The following is a 25,809-nucleotide window of genomic DNA, read 5'->3' on the forward strand; positions in this document are numbered from 1 at the left end:
TGATGCTAAAAAATTACTATTAATAGGAAATAAAGGGAATAGAGGAACTAAGATAACATCAACACAAGGAAATGATTAGATATATCCAGAATGTGAAAGACAATTCCTTTTTTTAGTAAGAGAGTCTTCTAAGATCAGACAAAGGGTCTGATCTTTCTCAAAAAAAAAAAAAAAAAAAACTGGGGTACTGGGGGACTGTTCCAGATTAGGAAAGCACATGATAGCCCAAAGCAATGCATAAACCTTGATTAAAGTCTAGTGAATTTTGGTGACAGCTGGGAAAATGTGAATATGGATTAGCTCTATTTGTGATGTCTTAATTTTCCTAGGTGGAATAGTATTGTACTTAGTGAGGGAAAAGTTCTTATTTTTAGGAAAACTATGGTAAGTATTCAGGAATGAAGCATCTTGATGTTTACAACTTATTTTCAAGGGTTATAGAGCAAATATGGCAGATGTAACAGTTGTTAAATCTAGGTATACAGGTGTTCACTACTAGACTATTTATTCAACTTTATGTTTGAACATCCTATGATGAATGGAGAAAAGAGAGATAATTCTAGATTAAAGAAAGACAACCAAATGTGCTATGTGAACCTTGATTAAATCCTTCTTCATGAAAGAAGCTTTAAAAAAAAAGACATTTTTGGAACAACTGAGAAAATCCAAAAATGGGCTAGATATTACATGACATTAAGGAATTGTTACTTTCCTTAGGTGTGACAATATTATTATGGCTATTTAGGATAATATCCTTACTCTTGAGAGATGCTTGGGCGATGCAAGAGTTGAAGTAGTTAGGGATGATGGCTTCAACTTTCTTTGAAATGGTTTAGCGGAAAAAAAAAAAAAAAACAACAACAAAACGGGGCTGGGGCTGTAACTCAGTGGCAGAGCACTTGCCTAGCATGTGTGAGACACTGGGTTCAATCCTTGGCACCACATAAAAATAAACAAATAAAATAAAGGCATGCTGTCCATCTATAACTATAAAAAAATTTTAAAACAAATTATACATGATGTCTACACACCCTCTACCTACCTAGCAAATAAGGCAAAATGTTAATAATTATTAACCTATGTGATATTATGGGTGATCACTCTACTCTTCTTTTGGTTGTTTTCTAAGTTCAGAAAGTCTCATAAGTGAATTTAAAACACGTTAAAGCTAAAGACAAAAAGTGCCTATCAAAATCTGTTTTTCTAAATTTCAGCAAATAGGATAAAACCACAAGTCAAAACTGACACTTTTTTCATGAAGATTCTCTTACTAAAAAAGGAATAACACAGATACAACTTCGCTTTATTTCTTTGCCCATTCTGAGGCCATGCATATATAATGGATGTTAGAATGGCCTTGTTTCAGACATGTAGTTTGCTGAATGCAGGAAAAATAGATGGGCCCCATTTCCTTTTTTTGGGTGTGGTGGAGCACACCTGTAATCCAGTAGCTTGGGGGTCTAAAGCAGGAGGATCACAAGTTCAAAGCCAGCCTCAGCAAAAGTGAGGTGCTAAGCAACTCAGTGAGATCCTGTCTCTAAATAAAAATACAAAATAGGGCTGGGGATGTGGCCCTGAGTTCAATCCCCAGTACTAAAAAACAAAACAAAATAAAACAAAAACCCAAGCCTTGCAGTGGTGAACACTTGTAATCCCTGCCACTGGGGAGGCCAAGGCAGAAGGATCATAAGTTCAAAGCCAGCCTCAGCAATTCAGCAAGGACCTAAGCAACTCAGCAAAGCGATCTCTCTAAATAAAATATTAAGGGCTGGGGTTGTGGCTCAACAGTGGAGTGCTCTCCTAGCATGTGTCGAGCCCTGGGTTTGATCCTCAGCACCACATATAAATAAATAAAATAAAGGCATTGTGTCCAAATACACCTAAAAATAAATATTAAAATAAATAAATAAATAAATAAAACGTTCAAAGGGCTGAGGATGTGGCTTAGTGGTTAAGCCCCTCTGGGATCAATCCCTGGTTTAAAAAAACAAAAAACTCAAGCCTTCCAAGCATGCTAGGCAAGTGTTCCACTACTGGGCTACCCCCAGCCCCAGGTCCAATTTTCAAGGAAATCAAAATGGTATGGCGCAAAATACTCTAAATTCTTATTGTCCAACCAAATTTTCCATATTAGCTTGGTTTTTGGAGTCATTTCTAGAAATAAGATCTCAAATCTGTCCACAATAGTGTTTTCAACATTCAGAAAGCCATAAATTCCTCTAACAAACTACTAAGGCAAGAATCACTTGTTACCTTCCACTTATCTTACCAATATTACTAAAGTAAAACTAAAAAGATTTATATTACATTACAAAAAACAAAAATTTCTTCTGGCTGGGTCTTTAATTAAATTTTCCTAAGAAAGTAATTTCAGAAGGAAGCCTTAATAAAAACTATTCTGATAACTCCCAATACCTGGCCAATGGAAAGAACTACCTCCTGTGCTGCAGATGTCAAAGGAATCCATCAGAGGGTCCAACTGATATTTTCTATAAGTTGAAAACCTACCTATTAAATTTTAGCCACTGTCACTATTGCCTACCTTGAACTGATGACTGAAAGGTAAAAAAGCTCTGCATCTCAGGACTCACAAATCAATTACTGCTATTAATTATCCATCAAACTGTCCTACACAAGAGGGGAAATCTAATTTTCTATTTCACAAATACTTCCATCTAGACTAAAGTTGGAGGGGTTTTATTTTGTAGTGGGAAAGCATTTGCATACAATGTATAAAGACAAAACAAGATTCTCCAGGGGGGAAAAAAGCAATAAAAACAATAGTAAGGACAAAATCATAACATCAGAGCAAATGACTTACACAGTTGATGTGGAGCTGATTCTCACAGAACAAAAAGAATAATTAAGAAGTATATTCTTGCTGGGCCTGATGGTACATACCGTAATCCCAGTGACTCAGGAGACTGAGGCAGGAAGATTTCAAGTTCAAGGCCAGCCTCAGGAACTTAGCAAGGCCCCATCTCAAAATTTAAAAAGAAAACAATAAAGGGCTGGTGATGTAGCTCACTGGTACAGCACCCCTGGGTTCAGTCCCCAGTACCACAAAAAACAAAAACAAAAAAAGTAGATGAAGATGATGATGATGATGATGATGAATCTTAAATTTCAATTATTTCTATCATATCAATATATTCAGAAAATAAAATCACACAAAATTGAGTTCTCTATTAAATATATAAGATAATGACATTTCATAGCATTTCAGAGGAAAAAAACACATGTCAGGCCACTGAGTGTTATTCAAAGGCGCAAATTTGTTTATTTTTCAAATGGCATAAACAACCCTCCTTTGCAAATATTATATTTTTATCACCAGGTCTGGTAACTAAAGCTGAGGAATTGTTTAACATGAAGGATGTCAACCAAGCTTTGTGTGCTTTCTAGAAAGAAGAAAAGATGCAAGAGGTAAACAGAGCCCCAGAGGTAACCATATGATTAGAAACCAATTAAGTTAAAATTACTGAAACTACTCTCTCTTCTTTGGGCAAGAATGGATCACAAGTGAGACTCTGGATATAAAAATAAAAATGCTTACATGCAAAAAGGCCAAGACTATTTTGAAAAAAGAGTATTTTTAAGAAAGAATCATTTACATGATAATATGTGCAGTGATGTCTGATCAATGCAGATTAAGGATTTATAGTCTACTTGTTTCAAAATGCCAAAATGTTTTTAGACATATAACATGTTTTCACAGTTAAATTTAGTTAGTATTCACAGTGAAATGGGGGAGGAAAAAGAACTAGGTGAGAGTAGTGAAGAAAATCACTAAAATGGCATGTTGGTTTTCAAGAGCTATTTTATGTGTCTTCTTTAATTATATTTTAGAAGAATAAGAAACTGTATTAATGTGTACTGTAAGAAACTGTAAAACTCTCAATGCCAATCCAACATGTATTACTTAATTTTTAAAAATAGTTAGCCTGACCCAGTTCAGATTTAATTACTTTGTGAAAAGAAAAGGTAAAGCAAACTTGCAATAATTTATATCAAATAATTATGATTCAACTTTAAAAGTACTTTAAAAATGAATCATTTCTACCTCATTTTTCACCCACAAAATGTATTTTAAAAAACCTAAATGTATAAGCTACAACAAAATCAGGCTTCTTATATTATAAACTATTCTTACAAACTATTCATTTCATTTTCTGGTTCCTGACCAAATCTTGGAATCTTAGTTATAAAGACATACTGCCTTAACTAAATGATGAGTCCTGTCTATTGCTTTCAAATGCACCAACCTTCTCAAAAACACTGGATGGGGTCATCAAACAAAACCTGATGTTCTGAATGATGGTATCGGTATGTCTCCAGCGTCTTCTATCATGCCGCAGCCAAGACTGCACAGCCTCGTACAGCTCTATCTCTGGGAACCTGCTCAGATGATCATTATCCAAATAAGACATGAGCTTCTCGAAGCTCAGATAGGACAAGAAGTCAGGCCTGGACATGAGTGGCACAAAGTTGTCTAGCAGAAAGGCGTCCAGCTTCTCCCTGACTCCCTCGATGTTTACACCAAAATCATCTAAGAGTCTCATAATTTCTGCACAATTTTCTAAGCAGATTTTCGCTAAGAGAAAAGAGCAGCAGAACTTCACCACTTCTATAAGTTGCACATACATGGCGGCCTGAAGAATTTCATGAACAGTATTCATACTCAGTTCTATAGTTCCATAGTACATAAATTGAAGGACGTGGCTGAAACCAGTAGCAGTTAGACCTTTCAAATGAATTTTGTCCTGATCTCGTTCCCTCATGTCTGCAGTGAACATAATTCTGAAGTAATCACTCTGGGTGGCCAAGAGTGCTTTATGGGCCTGGAACTGATGATCTTCAATAACCAGAGTGACATCAAGAAGCAATCCCTCCTCATACAGTGCTCTGAACCCAGCAGAGACACTGGTGTCATGGATGGAGGAACAGAATCCTTCCACGTCCCCTGCCATGAATCACCTGGAAAAAAAGTAATCAAAGAAAATAGTGTTAACATTTCCATGCATTCAGAAGACATTACTAACTTAAAGTTTTAACTATGTTTATAATTATCTCAGTTCTACTGCCTAAGTCCTAGATGTGCAAATCCTTCAGGAGAAGAAAATTTGAAGGTATGAAGACAAATGTTTTCAGTTTCCCAGAGGAAAATAATTCATTACAGATGTTATCTATCAAACAGTGGTAAATTGTTAACTTATAAACAATATTTACCTATTCTATCAACTTTACACTGCTTATCAAATAATTTTTCTTTTCTTTTTTTCTTTTTTTTTTTTTTTTGAGGGGGGTGGTAACAAAGATTGAACCCAGGGCACTTAACTACTGAGCCACATCCCCCAGCCCTTTTCATTTTTTATCTTGAGACAGGGTTTCACTAAGTTGCTTAGGGCCTCCCTAAGTTGCTGAGGCTGACTTTGAATTTGCAATCCTCCTCTCTCAGCCTCTCCAGCAGCTGGGATTACAGACATGTACCAACACACCTGACTTCATCAAATAAATTTAAACATGTTCCAAAGTGAGTAACACAAAAAGGATTTCATAGCCAAATATTAAATTTGGAGGAAAAAGATATTATAGCAAAAGAAATTTACCCAAAGAAAATAATCAGATAAATATGTCAAATTATATATATATATATATATATATATATATATATATATATATATATATAATTTATATATAAACAAATAAAGCTAAGATAAGTTCCAGAGAAATAAAGCTAAGATAGTCAAAATTAGATCTAGGGCTGGGGTTGTAGCTCAGTAGTAGTGTGTATGTTAAGTATGTACAAGCCTCTGGGTTCAACTCCCGGCATCAAAAAGAATAATAATAAAATTAGATCTAAATGAAGCAGAATAAATTCATTCAGTCTATTACACTATTAATAAAGCTTTTTTCTCCTTTAGACATGAAGCTCTACCCACCTATCCTGTTCTTTCTTAAGTTGTTGATGGACACAATACCTTTATTCTAGTTATTTTTATGTGATGCTGAGGATCAAACCCAACACCTCACACATGGCTAGGAAGGCATTCCTCCACTGAGCTACAACTTCAGCCCCTTATCCTGTTCTTCACTTGAATCACACAGCTCCCATTCTCCTCCCTAATCACCCCTCCCCCATTACCAAATGCCTTTTCAACCCTTTCCACTTTGCCCTGTAGAACCTTGCTTCAATGAACACAATCTTCCTTGTATGCTCATATTGGTCCATAAAGTTCCCTCCACATAACGACTTAAACAACATGACATAGTCTTTCTCAAAGTCATAGCTGCCAAGCCTCCTGCCCTCTACCCCTATTTCTTTTTTTTTTTTTATTGGTTATTCAAAACATTACAAAGATTGCAGAATCACATCGGTTACACATCCACATTTTTACATAATGCCATACCAGTGTCTGTTGTATTCTGCTACCTTTCCTATCCTCTACTATCCCCCCTCCCCTCCCCTCCCCTCTTCTCTCTCTACCCCATCTACTGTAATTCATTTCTCTCCTAATTTTTTTCCCATTCTCCTCACAACCTCTTATATGTAATTTTGTATAACAATGAGGGTCTCCTTCCATTTCCATGCAATTTCCCTTTTCTCTCCCTTTCCCTCCCACTTCATGACTCTGTTTAATGTTAATCTTTTCCTCCTGCTCTTCCTTCCTGCTCTGTTCTTAGTTGCTCTCATTATATCAAAGAAGACATTTGGCATTTGTTTTTTAGGGATTGGCTAGCTTCACTTAGCATAATCTGCTCTAATGCCATCCATTTCCCTGCAAAATCCATGATTTTGTCATTTCTTAGTGCTGCATAGTACTCCATTGTATATAAATGCCACTTTTTTTTTATCCATTCATCTATTGAGGGGCATCGGGGTTGGTTCCACAGTCTAGCTATTGTGAATTGTGCTGCTATGAACATCAATGTGGCAATATCCCTGTAGTACGCTCTTTTAAGGTCTTCAGGGAATAGTCCGAGAAGGGCAATAGCTGGGTCAAATGGTGGTTCCATTCCCAGCTTTTCCAGGAATCTCCATACTGCTTTCCATATTGGCCTCACCAATTTGCAGTCCCACCAGCAATGTACAAGAGTACCCTTTTCCCCACATCCTTGCCAGCACTTGTTATTGTTTGACTTCATAATGGCTGCCAATCTTACTGGAGTGAGATGGTATCTTAGGGTGGTTTTGATTTGCATTTCTCTGACTGCTAGAGATGGTGAGCATTTTTTCATGTACTTGTTGATTGATTGTATGTCCTCCTCTGAGAAGTGTCTGTTCAGGTCTTTGGCCCATTTGTTGATTGGGTTATTTGTTTTCTTATTGTTTAATTTTTTTAAGTTCTTTGTATATTCTGGATATTAGGGCTCTATCTGAAGTGTGAGGAGTAAAAATTTGTTCCCATGATGTAGGCTCCCTATTTACCTCTCTTATTGTTTCTCTTGCTGAGAAAAAACTTTTTAGTTTAAGTAAGTCCCATTTGTTGATTCTTGTTATTAACTCTTGTGCTATGCTCTACCCCTATTTCTAACCTCACCCATCTTAGAAAAAATAAATTCTTCTATAGCTTACAGGCTTAAATTTCTCTTGGTTTTAAAAAATCTGTCCTTTTCCTAAAAATTGGCCTTTCAATGAGACAAAAATCCATCTTCTATTGCCCCTTGTTTTACTTATCATATACACACCTCCTGATCAATCAGTCCCACTCACTGATACACAGGCATCTAAGTCAGCTTCTATTCAACTTTCACCAAAGATAACCCATTCAAAAACTGAAAGTGGGCTGGGGTTGTGGCTCAGCGGTACACACAGCACTCACCTAGCATGTGAGGCACTGGGTTTGATCCTTAGGACCACATAAAAATAGATGAAATAAAGGTATTGTGTCCAACAACAACAACAAAAAAAAAAAGAGTCAGAGCTTCTTAACAACCTCATAAATTCTCCCTAATTCCATTGCACACTCTACTCCCAAATCTCTAAGACTTGACCTGACCCAAAACTGGTCCACATCTGAACTTTTTCTCCTTCAGTACTAGGCATGGAACCTAGGGGCTCTCCACCACCCGAGCTATATCCCCATCCTTTTTCATTTTTCAATTTTCGGTGGACACAACATCTTTATTTTATTTTTATGTGGTTCTGAGGATCGAACCTAGAGCCCCGCGCATGCCAGGCGAGCGCATTACCGCTTGAGCCACATCCCCAGCCCCCCATCCTTTTTCATTCTGAGACAGGGTCTTACTAAGTTGCCCAGGCTAGCCTGAAACTTGAGATCCTCCTGCCTCAGCCTCCTGAGTTGCTGGGATTACAGGTGTGTGCTACTGCACCTGGCTCACATCTGGAATCTTAAACTTTCCACTTATCCTTCCTCCTATGTTTTTCATTTGATATATCTTTTTTTTTAAGTTGTAGATGAACACAATATCTTTATTTTCATGTGGTGCTGAGGATCAAACCCAGTGCCTCACACATGCAAGGCAAGCATTCTACCATTGAGCCACAACATCAGCCCTAATATATCATTTCTTAACTTTACTTCTATCCTCTTACAGCTTAGACCTTCCCATATAAGAGCAATCACTCTCTTGCCAGAATCTACATTTCTTTTTCCCCTCTGCCTGTCCCTCCCTATCTTCCCTGCTAAAACAAAACTATGTTGATTGATCCTTTAATTTGGGGGGAGACCTTCAGTGCCTATAGACTTTTCTTTTCTTTGAATAGCTGTGAGGGCATTCCCCATTGGTATGCATTAATGTACAATGAAAGATGATCCCAAATAAGGACAAGCAATATTGACAAATCTCTGGAATACTATGCCAATTATAAAGCATTGTCTGCAACATCTCATGATCTGGAATCATGTTTGAGCTATCTGCTGGACCACTATCCACAGACCATGCCAGCCTAGAACAGTGCAATCAAAGGATATGGCAGCCAACATCTATGGCTCTGAATCCCCATAAGTGGCAATGATGAGACCCAATCTCCCAAGTTTTCTTTCTCCTGGGTGTTTGAATGGACCAGTGAAACAACAGACAACACAGTCGACTACTCTCACCTGCTCTACCTTCTTCTTTAGGAGGCTGTTCCCACTAATCTCAACATTCTATTACCAATACCTCATCCTTAACTAAAAGAAAAACATTTCTCAGTGTTAGGCTCTACAGTAAGTATGGAGATATGTATCATTCAGGAACCCCCTCCATACACAGAATGTGGCTGAGCCTTAGTTGCTGAGAGGGAAAAGTTGGCTTCCATAAACACATTAATTGCACAACTCCTCTACTCTCATAAGTTATCACTACACTTACTACTTTGTTTGATCAATATGTTGTCTATGACATTTAACTTCTTGACATTTTAACCCATTTAATCAACAGTTATCACGGTATAAGGTCATCTTTTTACTAAGAAAAAAGTCTAAATAGAAACTATGCTGAAAATGTTAAAAAATGGTTACCTTTGGAGAGTATCAGGCAGTTTTACTTTTTGTCCTTTCCTATCTGCCAATCTGCATGTTTTAATCTATGTGCAATCAGAGTGTATTGTTGTTTTTTCTTAAAGCTTATTAAAAAATCTTTAAAAGACCCTAATTGCCAAATCCAATGGTCACTTCATAGTCCCTATTTCTCTGGATCCTTCTGTAGCATACTTAATAACCTTGGATCATCTCTCAGTTCCATGACATTATTCTCCTGTTTCTCTTCCTATGCTTAGGCTGCTCATTTCTCAATATCCTTCATGGGCTTGTTTTCCTTAAATGTTGGTGTTGCCCAGGATTCTGTTCTTGCTCTTTTCTAATCTAAATATTGTGCCTCCCTAAATGATCTTAGCTAAACCCATGGCTTCTACTAAGACCTATTTTCACCAATACCTCAATAATCTGCCCAAATCTCTACCCGTACTCAAGCCCTATATAGGTTTAATTGATTGCCTAGTAGACACTTCTGGGTGCCTATTTAAGGGATGATCCCATTTTATTACTTCAAAGACAACATATCTAAACAGAATCCTAATTCTATCATCCCCTTAACCATTTTTTTTCTTTCGTATTCTCTATCTTACCAAGAGGCATTCTAGGTACCTCCTTCTCTCCATTTGTGGCTTCTTATAGTATTGAAGACTGAACTCTGGGGGCACTCTCCCATTGAGCTATATCCTAAAGGCTTTGTTCGCTACTGGGGATTGAACTCAGGGGCACTCGACCACTGAGCCACATCCCCATGTCTATTTTGTATTTTATTTAGAGACAGGTCTCACTGAGTTGCTTAGCACCTTGCTTTTTGCTGAGGCTGGTTTTGAACTTGTAATCCTTGTGCCTCAGCTTTCAGAGCCACTGGGATTATAATTGTGTGCCACCATGCCCAGCTCATCCTAAGGCTTTTTAATTTATTTATTATTTAACTTTTAATTTTGAGACAAGATCTCGCTAAATTGCTTAGACTGATCTCAAATTTGTGATCCTCCTGCCTCAGTCTCCTGAGTAGCAGGGGTTATAGTTATGCACCACCATGACTGACCCCCGTTTGTCTCTAAGTTCTATTGATTCAAACCACATTAAATGTTTACTTATCTAAGTATGCACAAAATGAAATTAACATCAAAAATTTTATTAGTACTCCATTAATCAAGAACTATATAATTTCAGCCAGTCATGTGGTCTGTGCCTATAGTTCCAGTTACCTGACAGTCTGAGATGGGAAGATCACTTAAGCCCAGGCATTTTAGGGCTACCTAAAGCAAGACCCCATCTTAAAAAAACAAACTATGTGATTTTATTTTGGAAAGATAAAACACAAGAGGGTGTTATCTATAATTTGGAAAAAATATATTTTAGACAATATCAACAATGCTTGTCAGAACTACTATACTAATACATTCAAGATTAAAGCAAGTTGTCAATGTGGCCTTGTTTATCTGAATTATTTTTACTTATTTATTTTGGTTACGGAAGAGTGACCCCAGGGGTACTTAACCATTGAGTCACATCCCCAGCTCTCCAGCCCTTTTTATTTATTTATTTTTCCTTTAATTTTACATTTTATTCTGAGTCAGGGTCTCACTAAATTATTTAGGGCTTGGATAAATTGCTGAGGCTAGCCTTGAACTTGTGATCCCACTATCTCAGCCTCCTGAATCACTGGGATTACATACCCAGCTCTGGGTTTGTTTGTTGTTTTTTTTTTTTAAGAGAGAGAGAGAGAGAATTTTTAATATTTATTTTTTTTTTTTTAGTTTTCGGTGGACACAACATCTTTGTTTGTATGTGGTGCTGAGGATCGAACCCGGGCCACACGCATGCCAGGTGAGCATGCTACCACTTGAGCCACATCCCCACCCCATCTGGGTTATTTTTAAAAGTAAAACCAATGAGCTTAGAATTTTTCAAGTGAAATAAAACATATGTACAAAAATGAACAAAAGGAACCTCATATAGTGTGGTGTATGGATAAACAAACATTATGGTTAGTAGAGAGCTATCAATATCATGCTAATTATCAATTTTCAAAATAGAATAAAAATAAGAAATTAAACTAGATGAAAAGTCTGGCATTTTGCAATATTTCTCAGGGTCATTATGGTCACCAATTATCACTCTGGTTTGTCAAGATATAATGACAATGAATATTTAATAACAGAAGGGTAAACAGCAGCATTCATATATTTGAGAGTAGACTGTGCTGTTTCATTAATTCCTTATTTTGACAGTGCCTGAAATACTATATATTTCACTTTACGTGAAAGCAATCCTCTCTTTCCAACAGTTATCACTATCTAGAAAGCTAATATTCACCTTTCTAAAAAATACTCTATCTAAAGGAAATTTTTAAAAGGAGAGATGAGGGGTGGGGGGGCTGGGGTTGTGGCTTAGTGGTAGAGCATTTGCCTAGCACATGTGAGGCACTGAGTTAGATCCTCAGCATCACATAAAAATAAAGGTATTGTATCCACCTGTAACTAAAAAAATTTTCAAAAAAAAAAAAAGGAGATACAGGGGTCAGAGATATAGCTCAGTGGTAGAAGGAGCACTTAGTATACCCAAGGCTCTGGGTTTAATCCCAACACCAAAAAATAAAAGGATACACTAGGCTTTCCTCAAAAAACAATCCAAGTTCCAGATACTATGTGAAAATATCATAAAGCAATGAAGTAGGGGTGGAGGCAGACTCCTGGGCACCAAGCCCACTGAAGGGGATTCCTAGCAGGCAGGCTTCTACTCCCTGGTCCTGGTCCTAGTCACATATGGTCAGACCAGGATGGGAAATATGAATCAAGATGAACATCCCTTTGTCAAGAATTTAGAATTTAGGGAAGGAGAGAGAAGAAAGAAAAAAAGGGAAAAAGAGACAGACTTGCACTGACTGGGTGTAACTAGAACTGGAACATGTCAAAGAGCAGCTGTGGGTACTCACTTCTGCCTGCCATGTGGGCTAAGTATCAGAGAAAGACAGCCAAATGAGAAAGAATAAAGCCAAGATGAGAGGATGGGGAGTGCTCCTTAACATCTTCATTTTCCAGTCCCCAGACCCAGGTCTATGTCTGCTCTTGGGTTATGAGAGACATATTCCTAAGAGTAAATTCCCCCATTTTACTACCTCAGATGATTTTTCCTATTAAAACCAAGGGCCTAACTAAAAATTTTAAAACAGAGATATTTTTACTTTGATTAAAGTTACTTACACTTTCTTGGCCTTCATTCTGCATCTATAAAAATAAGAGCATTAGATTGAGATGCTTTCTAACTTTTTCTTTTCTTTTCCCAGTACTAGGGATTGAACCTAGGGCTTCACCCATGTTAGTCAAGTCCTCTACAGAGCCCCCAATACTAGGGATTGAACACAATGGTACTTGGATACTTAATCACTGAGGCACATCCCCAGCCCTTTTTTTTATTTTGAGACAGGGTCTCACTAAGGCTGGCTTTGAACTCGTGATCCTCCTGCCTCAGCCTAACAAGCAGCTGGGATTACAGGCGCATATTACCATACCCAGCTCTAAACTTTTGAGACATAAAATTTTCATTTATTCTCCTACTTTTTACATAACTTGACATATATGCAATGCACTTAAGTAGATATGCAAAATAAATAAACTATAGCTACTTTTAAAGTCTTACCAACGCATTTGTAAAGTTTACCTGATCTCAATCAACCTCTAAAACCAATTTTTGATAGCTAATTTGTAACTTCTTTTCTACCAGAAAAGCCTAGTGTACCTATCAATAAGACTACAATGAGAGAGTAGCAGTATATCCCCCCACCCTTTTTTAAAATTTTGAGACAGGGTATCACTAAATTGCTGAGGCTGACCTTGAACTTGCAGATCCTCCTGCCTAAGCCTACCAAATCACTGGTATTACAGGTATGTGCAACCACATCCAGCTTGTATTTTACACTTTTAAGGGAAGCACGTACAAAGCAGAAAACAATAAAACATTCAGTGATTAACCGACCAACACGATGTAGTCTTTTGGTGAAGTAGTGAGTCACAGTACAGGTCTGAAGTCCCACAGCAGAGACTGAATACTGGTTCTGCCTATCAGCTTTGTTACCTTGGGGCAAGTTACTTAGCTTCTCCATGCTCTAACATCTGTTAACACCTGTAAAAGGAGATAATAATAGTAATAGAATGTACTTCATAGGGTTGCTATGAGTTAATGAGTTAATACATGTAAAGCACTTAGTATGGCTCATGGTAGTGCTTATTGCCATGTCCCCTCACTTGGTACTGCAGGAGGCCAAATAATAAACCTGGCCCAATTAACTTCAGAGAAACTCCTCTCTAAATATGGCCCACCTTTTCAGGACCAAGACTAACTGTAACTGGATAAAGACACTATGGTTCACAGGTGAAATGACATTTTTTTTTTTTTGGTACTGGGGATTGAACCCAGGGGTGCTTTACCACTGAGCTATATCCCCAGCCCTTTTATTTTTTATTTTGAGACAAGGTCTCACTAAGTTACTGAGTTTTCATTAATTTCTGAGGCTGGCCTCAAACTTGTAATCCTGCTGCCTCAGCCTCCTGAGTGCCTGGGATTACAAGTATGCACCACCACACCCAGCAGAAATGACTTTTTAGTAAAAGTCATACAATTCATTAGAAATAGAATTAAAGGGCTGGAGGTGTAGCTCAGTGGTAGAACAATTGCCTAGTATGTGAGAGGTCCTAGGTTTGATCATCAGCACCATTTAAATAAAAAGAATTAAGACTAGAATTTGATTCATAAAAAATACAAAACGGTTTGTCAAAGAGAAAAATCTTTGAAATCAAAGTATTTACTGGTACTTACCACCATGTGACCCTGAGAAATTTGAAATTTTGTTAACTTCCTCATCTTGGTTTCCATCCTTATATTAGGAATAATAATAATCTTACTTAATTGGAGTACTGATTAAAGAATTAACACAAATTAAATATCTAGTCCAGAGCAAGGTACCTAATGTTGGTCCATCAATGCTGGCTTCCTTTATCCAACTCTTGTCTAATTCTCCCTATCACTGACAAGAGCAGAGGGACTTGAGACCCCTCAATCTCTTCTGTACAGACCCCAATCCTCTCTAGGGTTTATCACAATGCAGGTTTATAAGAGACCAAGAAATGTACTGGTAGTCAAAAACACTGGACATCACTTTGTAACAGCTTTGGTCTCCATTTGTTCTGATCATGGAAGTATGATTTTCTAGTTTTACTAATGGGCTCCTTAGGCTTTTCTGCCCTAACCAAAGTTAGTCTATGCTGTTTCAGAAGCCACTACCCATGAGACTATCAATCACTCGAGATGGGACTAGTCCAAATTGAAATGCTTTAAGTATAAAACGAATCGTATTTTGAAGATTTAGTACCAAATAAAGTATGTAAAAGTATCCTATACAAATTTTATATTGATTATATAATGAAATATTTTGGACATAGATTAAAATAAATTAATCTCACCTGTTTCTTCTGTTTAGAAAACTGTGGCTATGAGAAAATTATAAATTGCATGTGTGACTTGCATTATATTATAATGGGACAGCACTGATCTATAACATCAATGTTTAAGGCATCAAACAACCAAACGTACAAATAAACACATTAAACAAAACCAACTTGTTCACAATTCATACCTTAGATGCTATTAAAAAGGGAAAAATGAATGAGTGAGGCTTTAAAAAAAGAACAAAAACAACTACAATACAAAAACACGTTTAAAAATAAGTAGAAAAAAGGGCAATATAAGAACACAAAAATAAAAATACTTAAAATCTTATACCTAAGAATTCTCTAAACACAAAATTATACCAACTTAAGGGAGAAACTAATCATTATAAAATTAACATAAAACTCAAATAATTCTATAAGTTATTTGAAAGCTGGGGAAAATTTCATTAGCATCTTCAAAAAAGATATTTACATACAAAATGTTTAATGTTCTGTATCCTCACTTTTCAAAACAGATCATCAGACTAAGGCAAATTATGGTTCATAAACCTAACATGTACATCTCTACACTTGGCCTTCAGAATTTTAAATGGAAGTTGTTTTTTTTTTTTTTTTCAAAAGGGGAATGATCCTAAAGTAGACTAAACTACAACACATACTTTTACTACTAAGAAAGAAATATTGAAGAGTTTGTCTTATTTCATCACCTTGACAATGACAAAAGAAAAGAGGGACTGAGTAGTAGAGTGCTTAGTAGTAGAGTGCTTTCCTAACATGCAGGAGACTGGTTTGATTCCCAGCACTGCAAAAAGAATCTTTTAATTTATAAAAGGAAAGTAAATCTCATATTTTTGTGCATAGGAATGATTAGTACAGCAATTCTCCAACTATGGTTCAGGGAGAACTAGGAGTCCAGTCCCCTAAAAGGACTTCCCAAGGTCAAAATTATTTTCAATATAATTTTTTTAAATTGTCTCTTTCAGGGCTGGAGTTGTGGCTCAGCAGTAGAGTGCTCACCTAGCACACGTGAGGCCTTGGGTTCAATCCTCAGCACCACATAAAAATAAATAAATAAATGTATTGTACCCAACTACTAAAAAAATAATTTTTTAAATTATCTTTTCCTCTGTTCTCTCACTGAACTAATCTCCAGAAATTTACTCATGATGGAAATGCAGAAGTTGATGAGCAGTTGTCTTTTATTAAATCAGACATTAAAGAGACTTGCCTAATTGTACTTTTCTCATTATGTTCTCAATTTGGAAGAGTTATTTTAATAAAAAATGTACTGGGCACGATGGCATACACCTGTAATCCCAGTGACTCAGGAGGCTGAGGCAAGAGGATTTGAGTTCAAAGCCAACCTCAGCAACTTAGCAAAGGCCCTAAGCAACTCAGCAAGACCTTGTCTCAGTGGTTGAGTGCCTCTGAGTTCAATCCTCAACAACAAAAACATTTTGGTAATTAAAAAGAACAATTTTAAAAAATAAATAACTAAAAATGTGATTTAAGCAACCATATTTAATGGGTTATTTTTCAAAATGAATTACAAATAAGTGTGTTTCAATTTCCTAGCTTCAATTTCTGTATAAATCAATACAACCCACATAAACCAAAGTTCTTTAGGATCCCAATGATTTTTAAGAGTATAAAAGGTTCTGGGACCAAAAAGTTTGAGTACCACTGAAGGTGTGATAAGAGATAAGTGACCACACACACACACACACCCCAACCTCTTCCCACCTCTGCCTTGGAAAACTATTACTGCTATTTATACCACAGAAATTTCTAACAGTTCAAACTCTCTTGTGAGCAGTAAAGAAAGAAGTCTGGTGGGGGTAAAGAGGAAATTAAAGGTAAAGAAATTAAATGCTTCCTTTTCAGTTAGAAGGCTACCATTCTGATTTGAAGGCAAACTTCTGAGCAATTAAATAGAAGATATTTCCAAATTAACTAACCCTCCATACTTATGCCATAAGCAGTAATTTATCACTCTCCCATCCCTCCCATAGTTACCTGAAAATGCATACAAAACCCTAAGCTATTCAATACAAAAGCTTAGCTGGGCGCAGTGGCGCACGCCTGTAATCCCAGCAGCTCTGGAGGTTGAGGCAGGAGGATCGTGAGTTCAAAGCCAGCCTCAGTAAAGGTGAGGTGCTAAGCAACTCAGTGAGACCCTGTCTCTAAATAAAAATAAAAAATAGGGCTGGGGATGTGGCTCAGAGGTTGACTGTCCCTGAGTTCAAATCCCCAGTACCCCCCAAAAAGAAAAGACTGCTACGGTACAAAAGCTAGATCCTCAGAGATTAATATGCTTATCCTCAATGAAAAGTTTAAATAGTGTTATACTACCTTCATCCTCAAATTGTTCTACCAAATTTGATGACTACACAGAAAATATCATACTTGCAATATTAAAAAAAAAGAATGCAAGGGACTAGGGTTGTAGCTCAGTGGTAGAGTGCTTGCCTAGCGTGTGTAAGGCACTGAGTTCAATTCTCAGCACCACATATAAATAAATAAAATAAAGGTCCATTGACATCTAAAAAATATTTAAAAAAAAAACAACAAAGAGAGACAGAGAATGCAAGCTAGGCACTGTGGCACATGCCTGTAATCCCAACTGAGGCCGAGACAGGAGGTCCACAAGTTCAAAGCCAGCCTCAACTATTTAGCAAGGCTCCAAGCAACTTAGCGAGACTCTGTCTCTAAATAAAATATAAAATGGGAGGACACGGTGGCACATGCCTGTAATCCCAGCAGCTCAGGAGGCTGAGACAGGAGGATTCCGACTTCAAAGACAGCCTCAGCAATGGCGAGGTACTAAGCAACTGAGACCCTGTTTCTAAATAAAATACAATATAGGGCTGGGGATGTGGCTCAGTGGTTGAGTGCCCCCGAGTTCAATTCCCAGTACTATACATATATATATATATATATATATATATCATATATATCATATATATCACACACACACACACATATACATGACATCACTTTTGGACTATAAAGTATATAAATAAAATGGGCTGGGAATGTGGCTCAGTTGTTAAGGGCAATACCAAACAACAACAACAACAAAAAGAATGCAAGACTTACTATGTATAAAAACAAAATTTCTGAATCATAATATTTTCCCAATTTCTATAAGCTACAAAGTAATTTTAAATTTAACAATCTCTTTAAGTATGTGTGTGTGTATATATATATATATATATATAAATTATAGATGGACACAATACCTTTTTTGTGTATGTATTTTTATGCGGTGCTGCAGATCAAATCCAGTACCTCACACATACTAGGTAAGTGCTCCACCACTGAGCCACATCCCCAGCCCAAATTTAACAATCTTTAAGGCAACTTACCAATGTACAAGTCTAAAAGAAAAGAAAAAATTGAAAGACTTTTCTAGCAGTGATTTTGCCCTCAGATACACTGCTCAAACTAAGAAACAACTCAGTTTAAGGAAGAGGACTGTATAATTTTGTTTGATACTGGAAACTCTTTTGTAAGAAATAGTTTTATAACTCAGTATCAAATTGCAAATGACCATTTAACTACACTATTAAGAAGTTTCTGAGCTGGGCACAGTGGGGCATGCCTGTAATTCCAGTCATTCAGGAGGCTGAGGCAGGAGGATCCCAAGTTCAAAGCCAGCCTCAGCTTTCTGAAGATTAAAAAAAAAAGGCTGAGGATGTAACTCAGTGGTAAAGTGCTCCTGGGTTCAATCCCCAGAGTACCCCCGCCCAAAAAAAAAAAAAAAGGTTCTGAGTCCTCTAGCCTCTAGGCTGGCACCCAGTAACCAAATTATTTCACATTTCAGGTATGCGTAAGCATTTAGTTATCCTGTAATACAAGAAAACTTCTAACAACAACAACAAAAAAAACCCTGATTCAATGCTATTTTTCATCAGAAGACTTTAATGCTCTTCTGCTTATTCCTCACTACAAGTAGAAGTAATCCAAAAGTGATGTCATGGAAAACAGCTTTCCTAAGCTTTAGAGACTGGATCCAGTGAGAATTCTAGGAAAAGCCTCTATTGGTGAAAAACCTCCCAAATCTTCTAAGTTATATTCTAACATGAAATCACAGATCCTATAATGTCAGCATGTTAGTTCTCTCAGAAAATTATACAACAAATCTAAATCTTTGTAAGGTTTTGATGTTACAGATTTCCTAAAAATTTTTTAAAGTCCACAATGCAGAATCATTAACTAAATTTGAAGATCTTATCAAGGACAAAGGATAATTTTTCTATCTGTTCTTATTTCCTGCAAATTTTTAAAGCCCGTGATGCAGAATCATTAACTAAATTCAAAGATCTTATCAAGGACAAAGGATAATTTTTCTATCTCTTTTTACTTGCTTCAATGATTCAGCCAGATGAGCTTTAAGAATCTTTTATATTAAAAAAGAGAAAACTGAGAACACACTTTGCCTTTTCTAGGTTTTTTTTTTTTTTTTTTTTTTTTTTGGTATAGAGGATTGATTGAACCCAGGGGTGCTTAACCATTGAGTCCATGCCCAGCTCTTTTTTCTATTTTAGAGTCAGGGTCTCGCTGAGTTTCTTAAGGGTTCACTAAATTACTGAAGCTGGTCTTGAACTTGAAATCCTCCTGCCTCAGCCCCTCCAGCTGCTGAAATTATAGGCATGCACCACCACACCCTGCTTCTAGCTTCTTTATTCCAAAGTTAAAATTTCTGGGCTGGGGATATAGCTCAGTGGTTGAGTGCTTTCCCAGTATATGCAAGGACTTGGATTCCATCCCCAAGACTACCAAAAAAAAAAAAAGTGCAAAGTTAAAATTTCTAATTCCAAACAGGTCTTCCACTTTGAACCCACAGCAATACAATATAATCATGACAGAGATGACCTATGAGAGTTGTTCCAATAATTCCTAAAATCCAAAAATAGCAATAACACCCTTTTATTCTACTCCCTATTGCTGCTATTTCTTGAAAAACAGCCACACTCACACTTTAAGGCCTCTTGTTGTTCCTGCTGCCTGGATCACTCTATCCAGATACTTACCTCTCCCTTCAGATCTTTACTTCAGTGTCATTTCCCCAAATACGCTCTTACAATTTCAAAACCTGACCCAACCTATCTACCAGATAATCCCCATCTTCTTTGCTTTATTTTTCTCCACAGTATGGTGGGGTAGGCTAGCTATTTTATGTATTAACTTTTTGCTTCAAATATCTTTGTTGTTCACCTGGCACAGTGGTGCACACCTATAATCTCAGCTACTCAGGAGGCTGAGGCTAGCCTAGTCAACTCAGCCAGATCCTGTCTCAAAATAAAGTTTTAAAAAAGGGCTGGAGATGTACCTCAGTAGTAGAGTGCTTCACTAGCACACAAAAAATCCTCAGTACTACAAAAAATATAATAATAATTTTTTGTTTCACTGACTGATGTATCCACAGCATCTAGAACAGTGCTCAGCACATTAAGAAGTGCTTGATAAATACTTGGATGAATAGATAAATTTAATCCTTACAACCCTCCATGTTCTATAACCATTACTGATTCAAAGATGAGAAAAATCAAAGCTCAGAGGTTAAGTAACTTGCCAAGACTATGATTATTAATCAGTTGTGGAGCTGGGGTCTCCCTGACTTCAGAGCCTTCCTGATTAACCACTATTCTACACTGTCTCATCAATGACTCTTTTTCATTGCTCTTCAATTAAAAAAAAAACCCACAGGAGCTACAGCATTCCGACTGAAATGAAATATATGCTAATAAATTAATCCACACACACTCCTCTCCAAACTAAAGGTTCATTTTCCTCACAGTTAAGCTATTCACTCTCGAAACATTTGCAATGGGAAAGGCCAAACTTGACAATGAGCCAGCAATATCATTTGTGGGAGGGGGGCCTTGTTCAAAAGCAGGGAAAAAATGTTGTTAAAGGTACTAAAATATAAAGCTTTTTCCTTTCTTCAGTCTCTTGACTTGTCACGATGTTTTTATTTGCTGTTTTATGTCATTCTAAGAAAAATTAAAAATTTAAATTATTAGTATGAATTTTACCATTCACCTTTACATTGTACAATGCCAGTTTTACATGCAAGTTTTTAAAACAAGTATGGGTTCCTTCTGAACACCCACGAAACCAAGCCAGCCCTGGTTCCAAGATTTTAGCCCTAGATAACCCAAATCAAGACAGAGGTCAAATCCTGAAATTCCCAATAAAGCAGTGATTTGTCAAAATTTTATCTTCAGGACAAGAGATAAGGCCAATGTATAAAAACAACCACTTTAAAGTAGGTTCTTCCTCTTGCAATTTTAATCCTGCCTTATTATTCTGCCTTTTTACAAAACACAAAAGCATATCCTGGAAGAAAACTGATATTGAACTAGAGAATTATAAATCTAATAAAACATGTAACTACTCAGAAAACCATTTGTTAGCTAAAAATAATATACCCCAAATAAGCTTCTTCACTTTTTGTGGACCATTTTTAAGCCAACCCATACTACGTTTTTGATGTGCCAAGTAAGTATGATTCCACACTGATCTGTTACACATACAAATTCTGGCAAATAAATTTAATTTTTAAACCACAAATATTTACTATTCTATGTTTTCTCCAAATTAATCAGCAGTAGAGAGTAGAAATTAACATCCTTCATCACTGATAGTAACTTGAAGCACCTACTAAGTGTTGTGGTTATTAAAAATGAAAAATTACATAAATATTACATTAAGTGTCAAAAAGCTGAAATTTTCTCTACATTTTTAGATCTATTAAGAATCACAGAAACATGAATGCATTTATAAGCTCTTCAAAAACAATTTTCAAATGGGTAGAGGTATTCAGGCATCCTGTTCCCTAGATATGAAAAACAGACATTAAAATCAGAGCATATACATTTAAAAAGCATTTTCTAAATTAAAATTTAATCACATTAACAAAAGAAGACAAATTCAGAAAATATAAAAGACTAAACAAACGCAAGGTGTTAATAAATATTCTGAGTAAGAATAGGGGCCTCAGTGGCCTAAGATGATGAAAAGCAAAGCCCTACAGTAACATTAAATTTGAATTAAAGAATACCGTTATTTAAATAAGCAGTTAGCGTTTAGTAGGAGGAAGGCCAAGCAACGTGACTATTATATATCTATGGATTCTCTGCACTGCTTTTATATTCCATACTTATTTGCTTATACTTATAATATAGAAATAAAGAGGCAGCAACAGTTAGCCACTACAACATTAACCACTCTGGCAAAGGTTACTTTAAAAATGGCCTTACGTTTTTACAACACTTAACAGCTATAGATTATTTTCACATATATGACCTCATATAGTTCTTCCTACCCTATGATGTGGGTATTACTGGCTAGATTTCATATATAAGAAACCAAGCGAGGCTCAACACGCGATTTTCTCAGTTACCCAGTCGAACCCAGACCTTCCCATTCCACGTTTTATGCCTCACATTTGGCATAGTTCTATTTCAGGCGTAAATAGAATTTTTAAAGGGAAGGAACGGGTTAGGGGGGAAATAATCATGGTACCTGCAGCTGTGTGCTGCAAAAAATGGCTGAATTATTCTTCTTCCTTTTTTTTTTCCTCTCTCTCTCTCTCTCTCTCTCTCTCTCTGAAAAAAAAAAATTACATTTCAAACAATTTAAGTCAACTCATAGACAAATTAGGTCCCGGCGTCTACCAAATGTTTGACTCGATCTGTACAGAGGGCCACGGAATCCGTGCCTTGCTCGGGGCCGCGGGAGAAGCCCGGGCTCCGCAGGCCGGCGGCCAGGGGCGGCTACGCACCTCGGGGGTCCTGTCCAGCCTCTAGTGGACGGCAGTCTGCATCAGGAAGAAGCGGGCCAGCGGGCCGAACGGTGGGCGGTCGGGCGCCGGGACGGCACTCGACAAGCTCCTCCAACGTCTACAAGGGGCCGCTCCCGGGCCGGGCAGGAGCGCTCCGGCGGGCGGCGAGTCTGCGTGCCTGCGGCCCCCTCGGAACCAGTCCTGGGAAAGAAGACAGCACTGAGTCGGGAGTCCAGACAGTCGGGCTAAACGCAAGGCTGCACGGCGTCGGGGCCGGAGCCGGCCTTGCCAACGCCGGAGGGCCTCGCAGGGCCCAACGGGGCTCAGCGGGAGGGCCGACTTGGGGCCACGAGCGGGGGAAGGGGCTGAGGGGCCGTGGACAGCAAGAGAAGAGTCAACGGTGGCGGAGTCGACGACGGCGTCTCCGGGCTTCTGCCCCGAAGCGCGCCGAGCCTCAGGATCACCCACGCCGGGGGTGGAGGAAGGCGGGAAAGGGGCGGGCAAGGGGCGGGGCGTGCGGGGCCACGAGCCAGGGGCCTCTCCGGGCCTCGCGCCCCCTGTGGGCCGCGGGAGCCGCCCGGGGCCCGCCCAGGGAGGCGGGGCCGGCCGGCAGGGGGCCCCGTGCGCCACCGTCTCTAAGCGGAAGCCCGCCTAGCTAGGAGAGAGGGAGGAGGGTGAGAAGCCTGCGGGTGGAGAGCAGGCCCTGAAGGCCCCCCTCGGGGCGCCAGCAGGGGCCCTGAGGGGGCCAGCGCGCGGCCTGGAGGGTGTTTACCTTCCCCCTGGTCGAGCGCCAATGCCGCCATTTTTCAGCCTAGCGCGCGTCACTTCCGGCGCCACGGGAGCGGGAGCTAGTGTGGGAACCGGGTGGGGGAGGGCTGTCCCGCGCCGCCGGCGTCCCGCATCCCCACCGCTGGCCAGGCGCGGCAGCAGGGCCCCATCGAGGAAGAGAGACAGCCGGGTGCTGCGACCACGAGCACATGCGGCGTTCCCCGGTAGCGCCGCCGTCGAGGCTGGAGACGCTAGGTTGTGCACGTCCCCTAGCAACAGTCCCTCCCTGCCTACAGGAGCGGTGGACCTTTAGCCACTGCGGTGCATAAGTTATGGGCTTGGAGGCCCTTAAAATGTATTTTTGCATCTTGCACACGATCGGGGTGGAGGAATCGGAAACAACGTGGAGGAAGCTTTGCCATAGCTACCTGTTTAAAAGTGACTAGATCTGCGCCAAATGACATCATTTTTGTAAGGCAACTTGCAGTAGATTATTGCGTCACTGTTCCACTTGGCTTATTGCACAGCAATTACACGTTTCAGAAATAAATTTTCCCAGAGGTAGAAAAAGTCATTGAAAATGGCTTATATGCACCACACGGAGAAATGCTGGATCTAAAATACTGTTCTGTTCGTAAGAAAATAAGAACGAGCATTCAGAAGGCAGTGAGATTTTTATTATTCACTTTTAACTAATGAGCTATAGAATTTCAGCTAATGCTTTTTAAGCATCTTGATTTAAGAATGCAAAACTATACTATAGGACTTTTGTAAATTTTTAACGAAATCTCTAAGGAGAAAATGTAGATGACAAATACACAGTTGGAGGCCTGTGGTTCTAACAACTTTAAATTAGGCCATCCATTGCCCATTTCTGATCTTAAACTGAGGTATTCGGTTCCCCCAACCCGTCCACACCCCCCGCCGCCATTTTCTCTCTAGACCAATATCCCGATAAACTTTCCGTGAGATGTATGGAGAAAAGCGATCATTATCTCTTTCTAGCAAACTTGAACATGCCATGTTTCCCGAGAGGCTAAAATAACACGGTGTACTGTTTTGCTGAAGTAAAGTACATCGTGGGAAAAATAGAGAATCATTTTAATCTTTTGGAAATAAAGAGATAAGCTTTCCTTTTCTGGCTTAAACTATAAAGCAATCTTTAAAAAAACTAGACTGAATCCTCAAGTTGTTCACACTTACATCTTTTCCAATAGCTCCTTTAACATCTTTATGTTCACTATTTAAAAATACTTGCTTAATGTATTTGTATCTATTACCACATAACAAATTACCTTAGAATTTATCACCTTAAAAAACAAATTAAAAATTTTAAACCCTAAAATAAACTTAAAAATTGCACACATTCAACTTTTTAACATATTAATTTTCCTACATTATTCATGGACATTTAAAAGTGCTGAACTTTTGCTGGGAATGGTGGCACATGCATGTAATCCCAGCAGTTTGGGAGGCTGATGCAGGTTGATCGCAAGTTCAAAGCCAGCCTCAGCAATTTAATGAGGCCCTAAGCAACTCAGTGAGACCCTGTTTCTAATAAAATATTTTAAAAGGGGCTGGGTATGTGGCTCAGTGGTTACATGCCTGTGAGTTCAATTCCTGGTACAAAAAAAAGAAGAAGAAGAAGAAGAAGAAATGCTGAACTTTTACTTTTGTACATTAGCTAACAGACATGCATTTTTTAAATATTTTTAGTTGTAGATGGACACAATACCTTTATTTTATTTATTTTTACGTGGTGCTGAGGATCCAACCCAGTGCCTCATAAGGGTGAAACAAATACTCTACCACTGAGCCACAACTCCAGCCCCGAGACATGCATTTTGAGCTTTACATTACTATGTGGCACTGACCTGTCTAGAGGCTTCAGTTCCTGATTCAAATAGGAATTGAAATGTTTCTGTGTCCTATATAGCATGTATATGTACAGCTAGTGATATCATAAGGCATTGTGATCACTTACAGCATTTTGTGATCTCATGACATTTTATGTCCAAATTTTGGCTTTTGTTGGGGGGGTGGAGGTGATTTACTGTTTCTGAAACTGTGCTTTCAGTCGATCTATATATTTGCTATATAGAACCCCCCCAAAAAATTATATTTAATCCATGATGGTTTTTTTTAGTGCTGGTGATTGAACTCAGGGTCTCCTACATGCTAGGCAAGTACTCTGCTACTTAGTTATACCCTCAGCCCTCACTATAAAAAAAAAAAAAGTAGTGCTATCATATATATACAGAAGGGTGTATATCATGTATATACATTAAGAAGACATTTTGCTCCTTCAATACTAAAG

General features: G+C 38.2%; 1 protein-coding gene across 1 annotated transcript in view; it reads right to left on the reverse strand.

Moving 5' to 3' along the window:
• Positions 1-23,178, reverse strand: part of Klhl15 (kelch like family member 15) — a 42,518-nt gene extending 19,340 nt beyond the window's left edge. Inside the window, exons 1-2 of the mRNA XM_077107215.1 lie at positions 22,725-23,178; positions 4,266-4,977 (exon numbers count right to left, since the gene is read on the reverse strand). Coding sequence (XP_076963330.1) covers positions 4,266-4,970 — 705 coding nt within the window. The 5' untranslated portion in view covers positions 4,971-4,977; positions 22,725-23,178. The remainder of the gene's footprint in view (positions 1-4,265; positions 4,978-22,724) is intronic.
• Between the last annotated feature and the right edge of the window lie 2,631 nt (positions 23,179-25,809).

This window comes from Callospermophilus lateralis, chromosome X, assembly GCF_048772815.1.
Source record: "Callospermophilus lateralis isolate mCalLat2 chromosome X, mCalLat2.hap1, whole genome shotgun sequence".
Classification (NCBI taxonomy): domain Eukaryota; kingdom Metazoa; phylum Chordata; class Mammalia; order Rodentia; family Sciuridae; genus Callospermophilus; species Callospermophilus lateralis.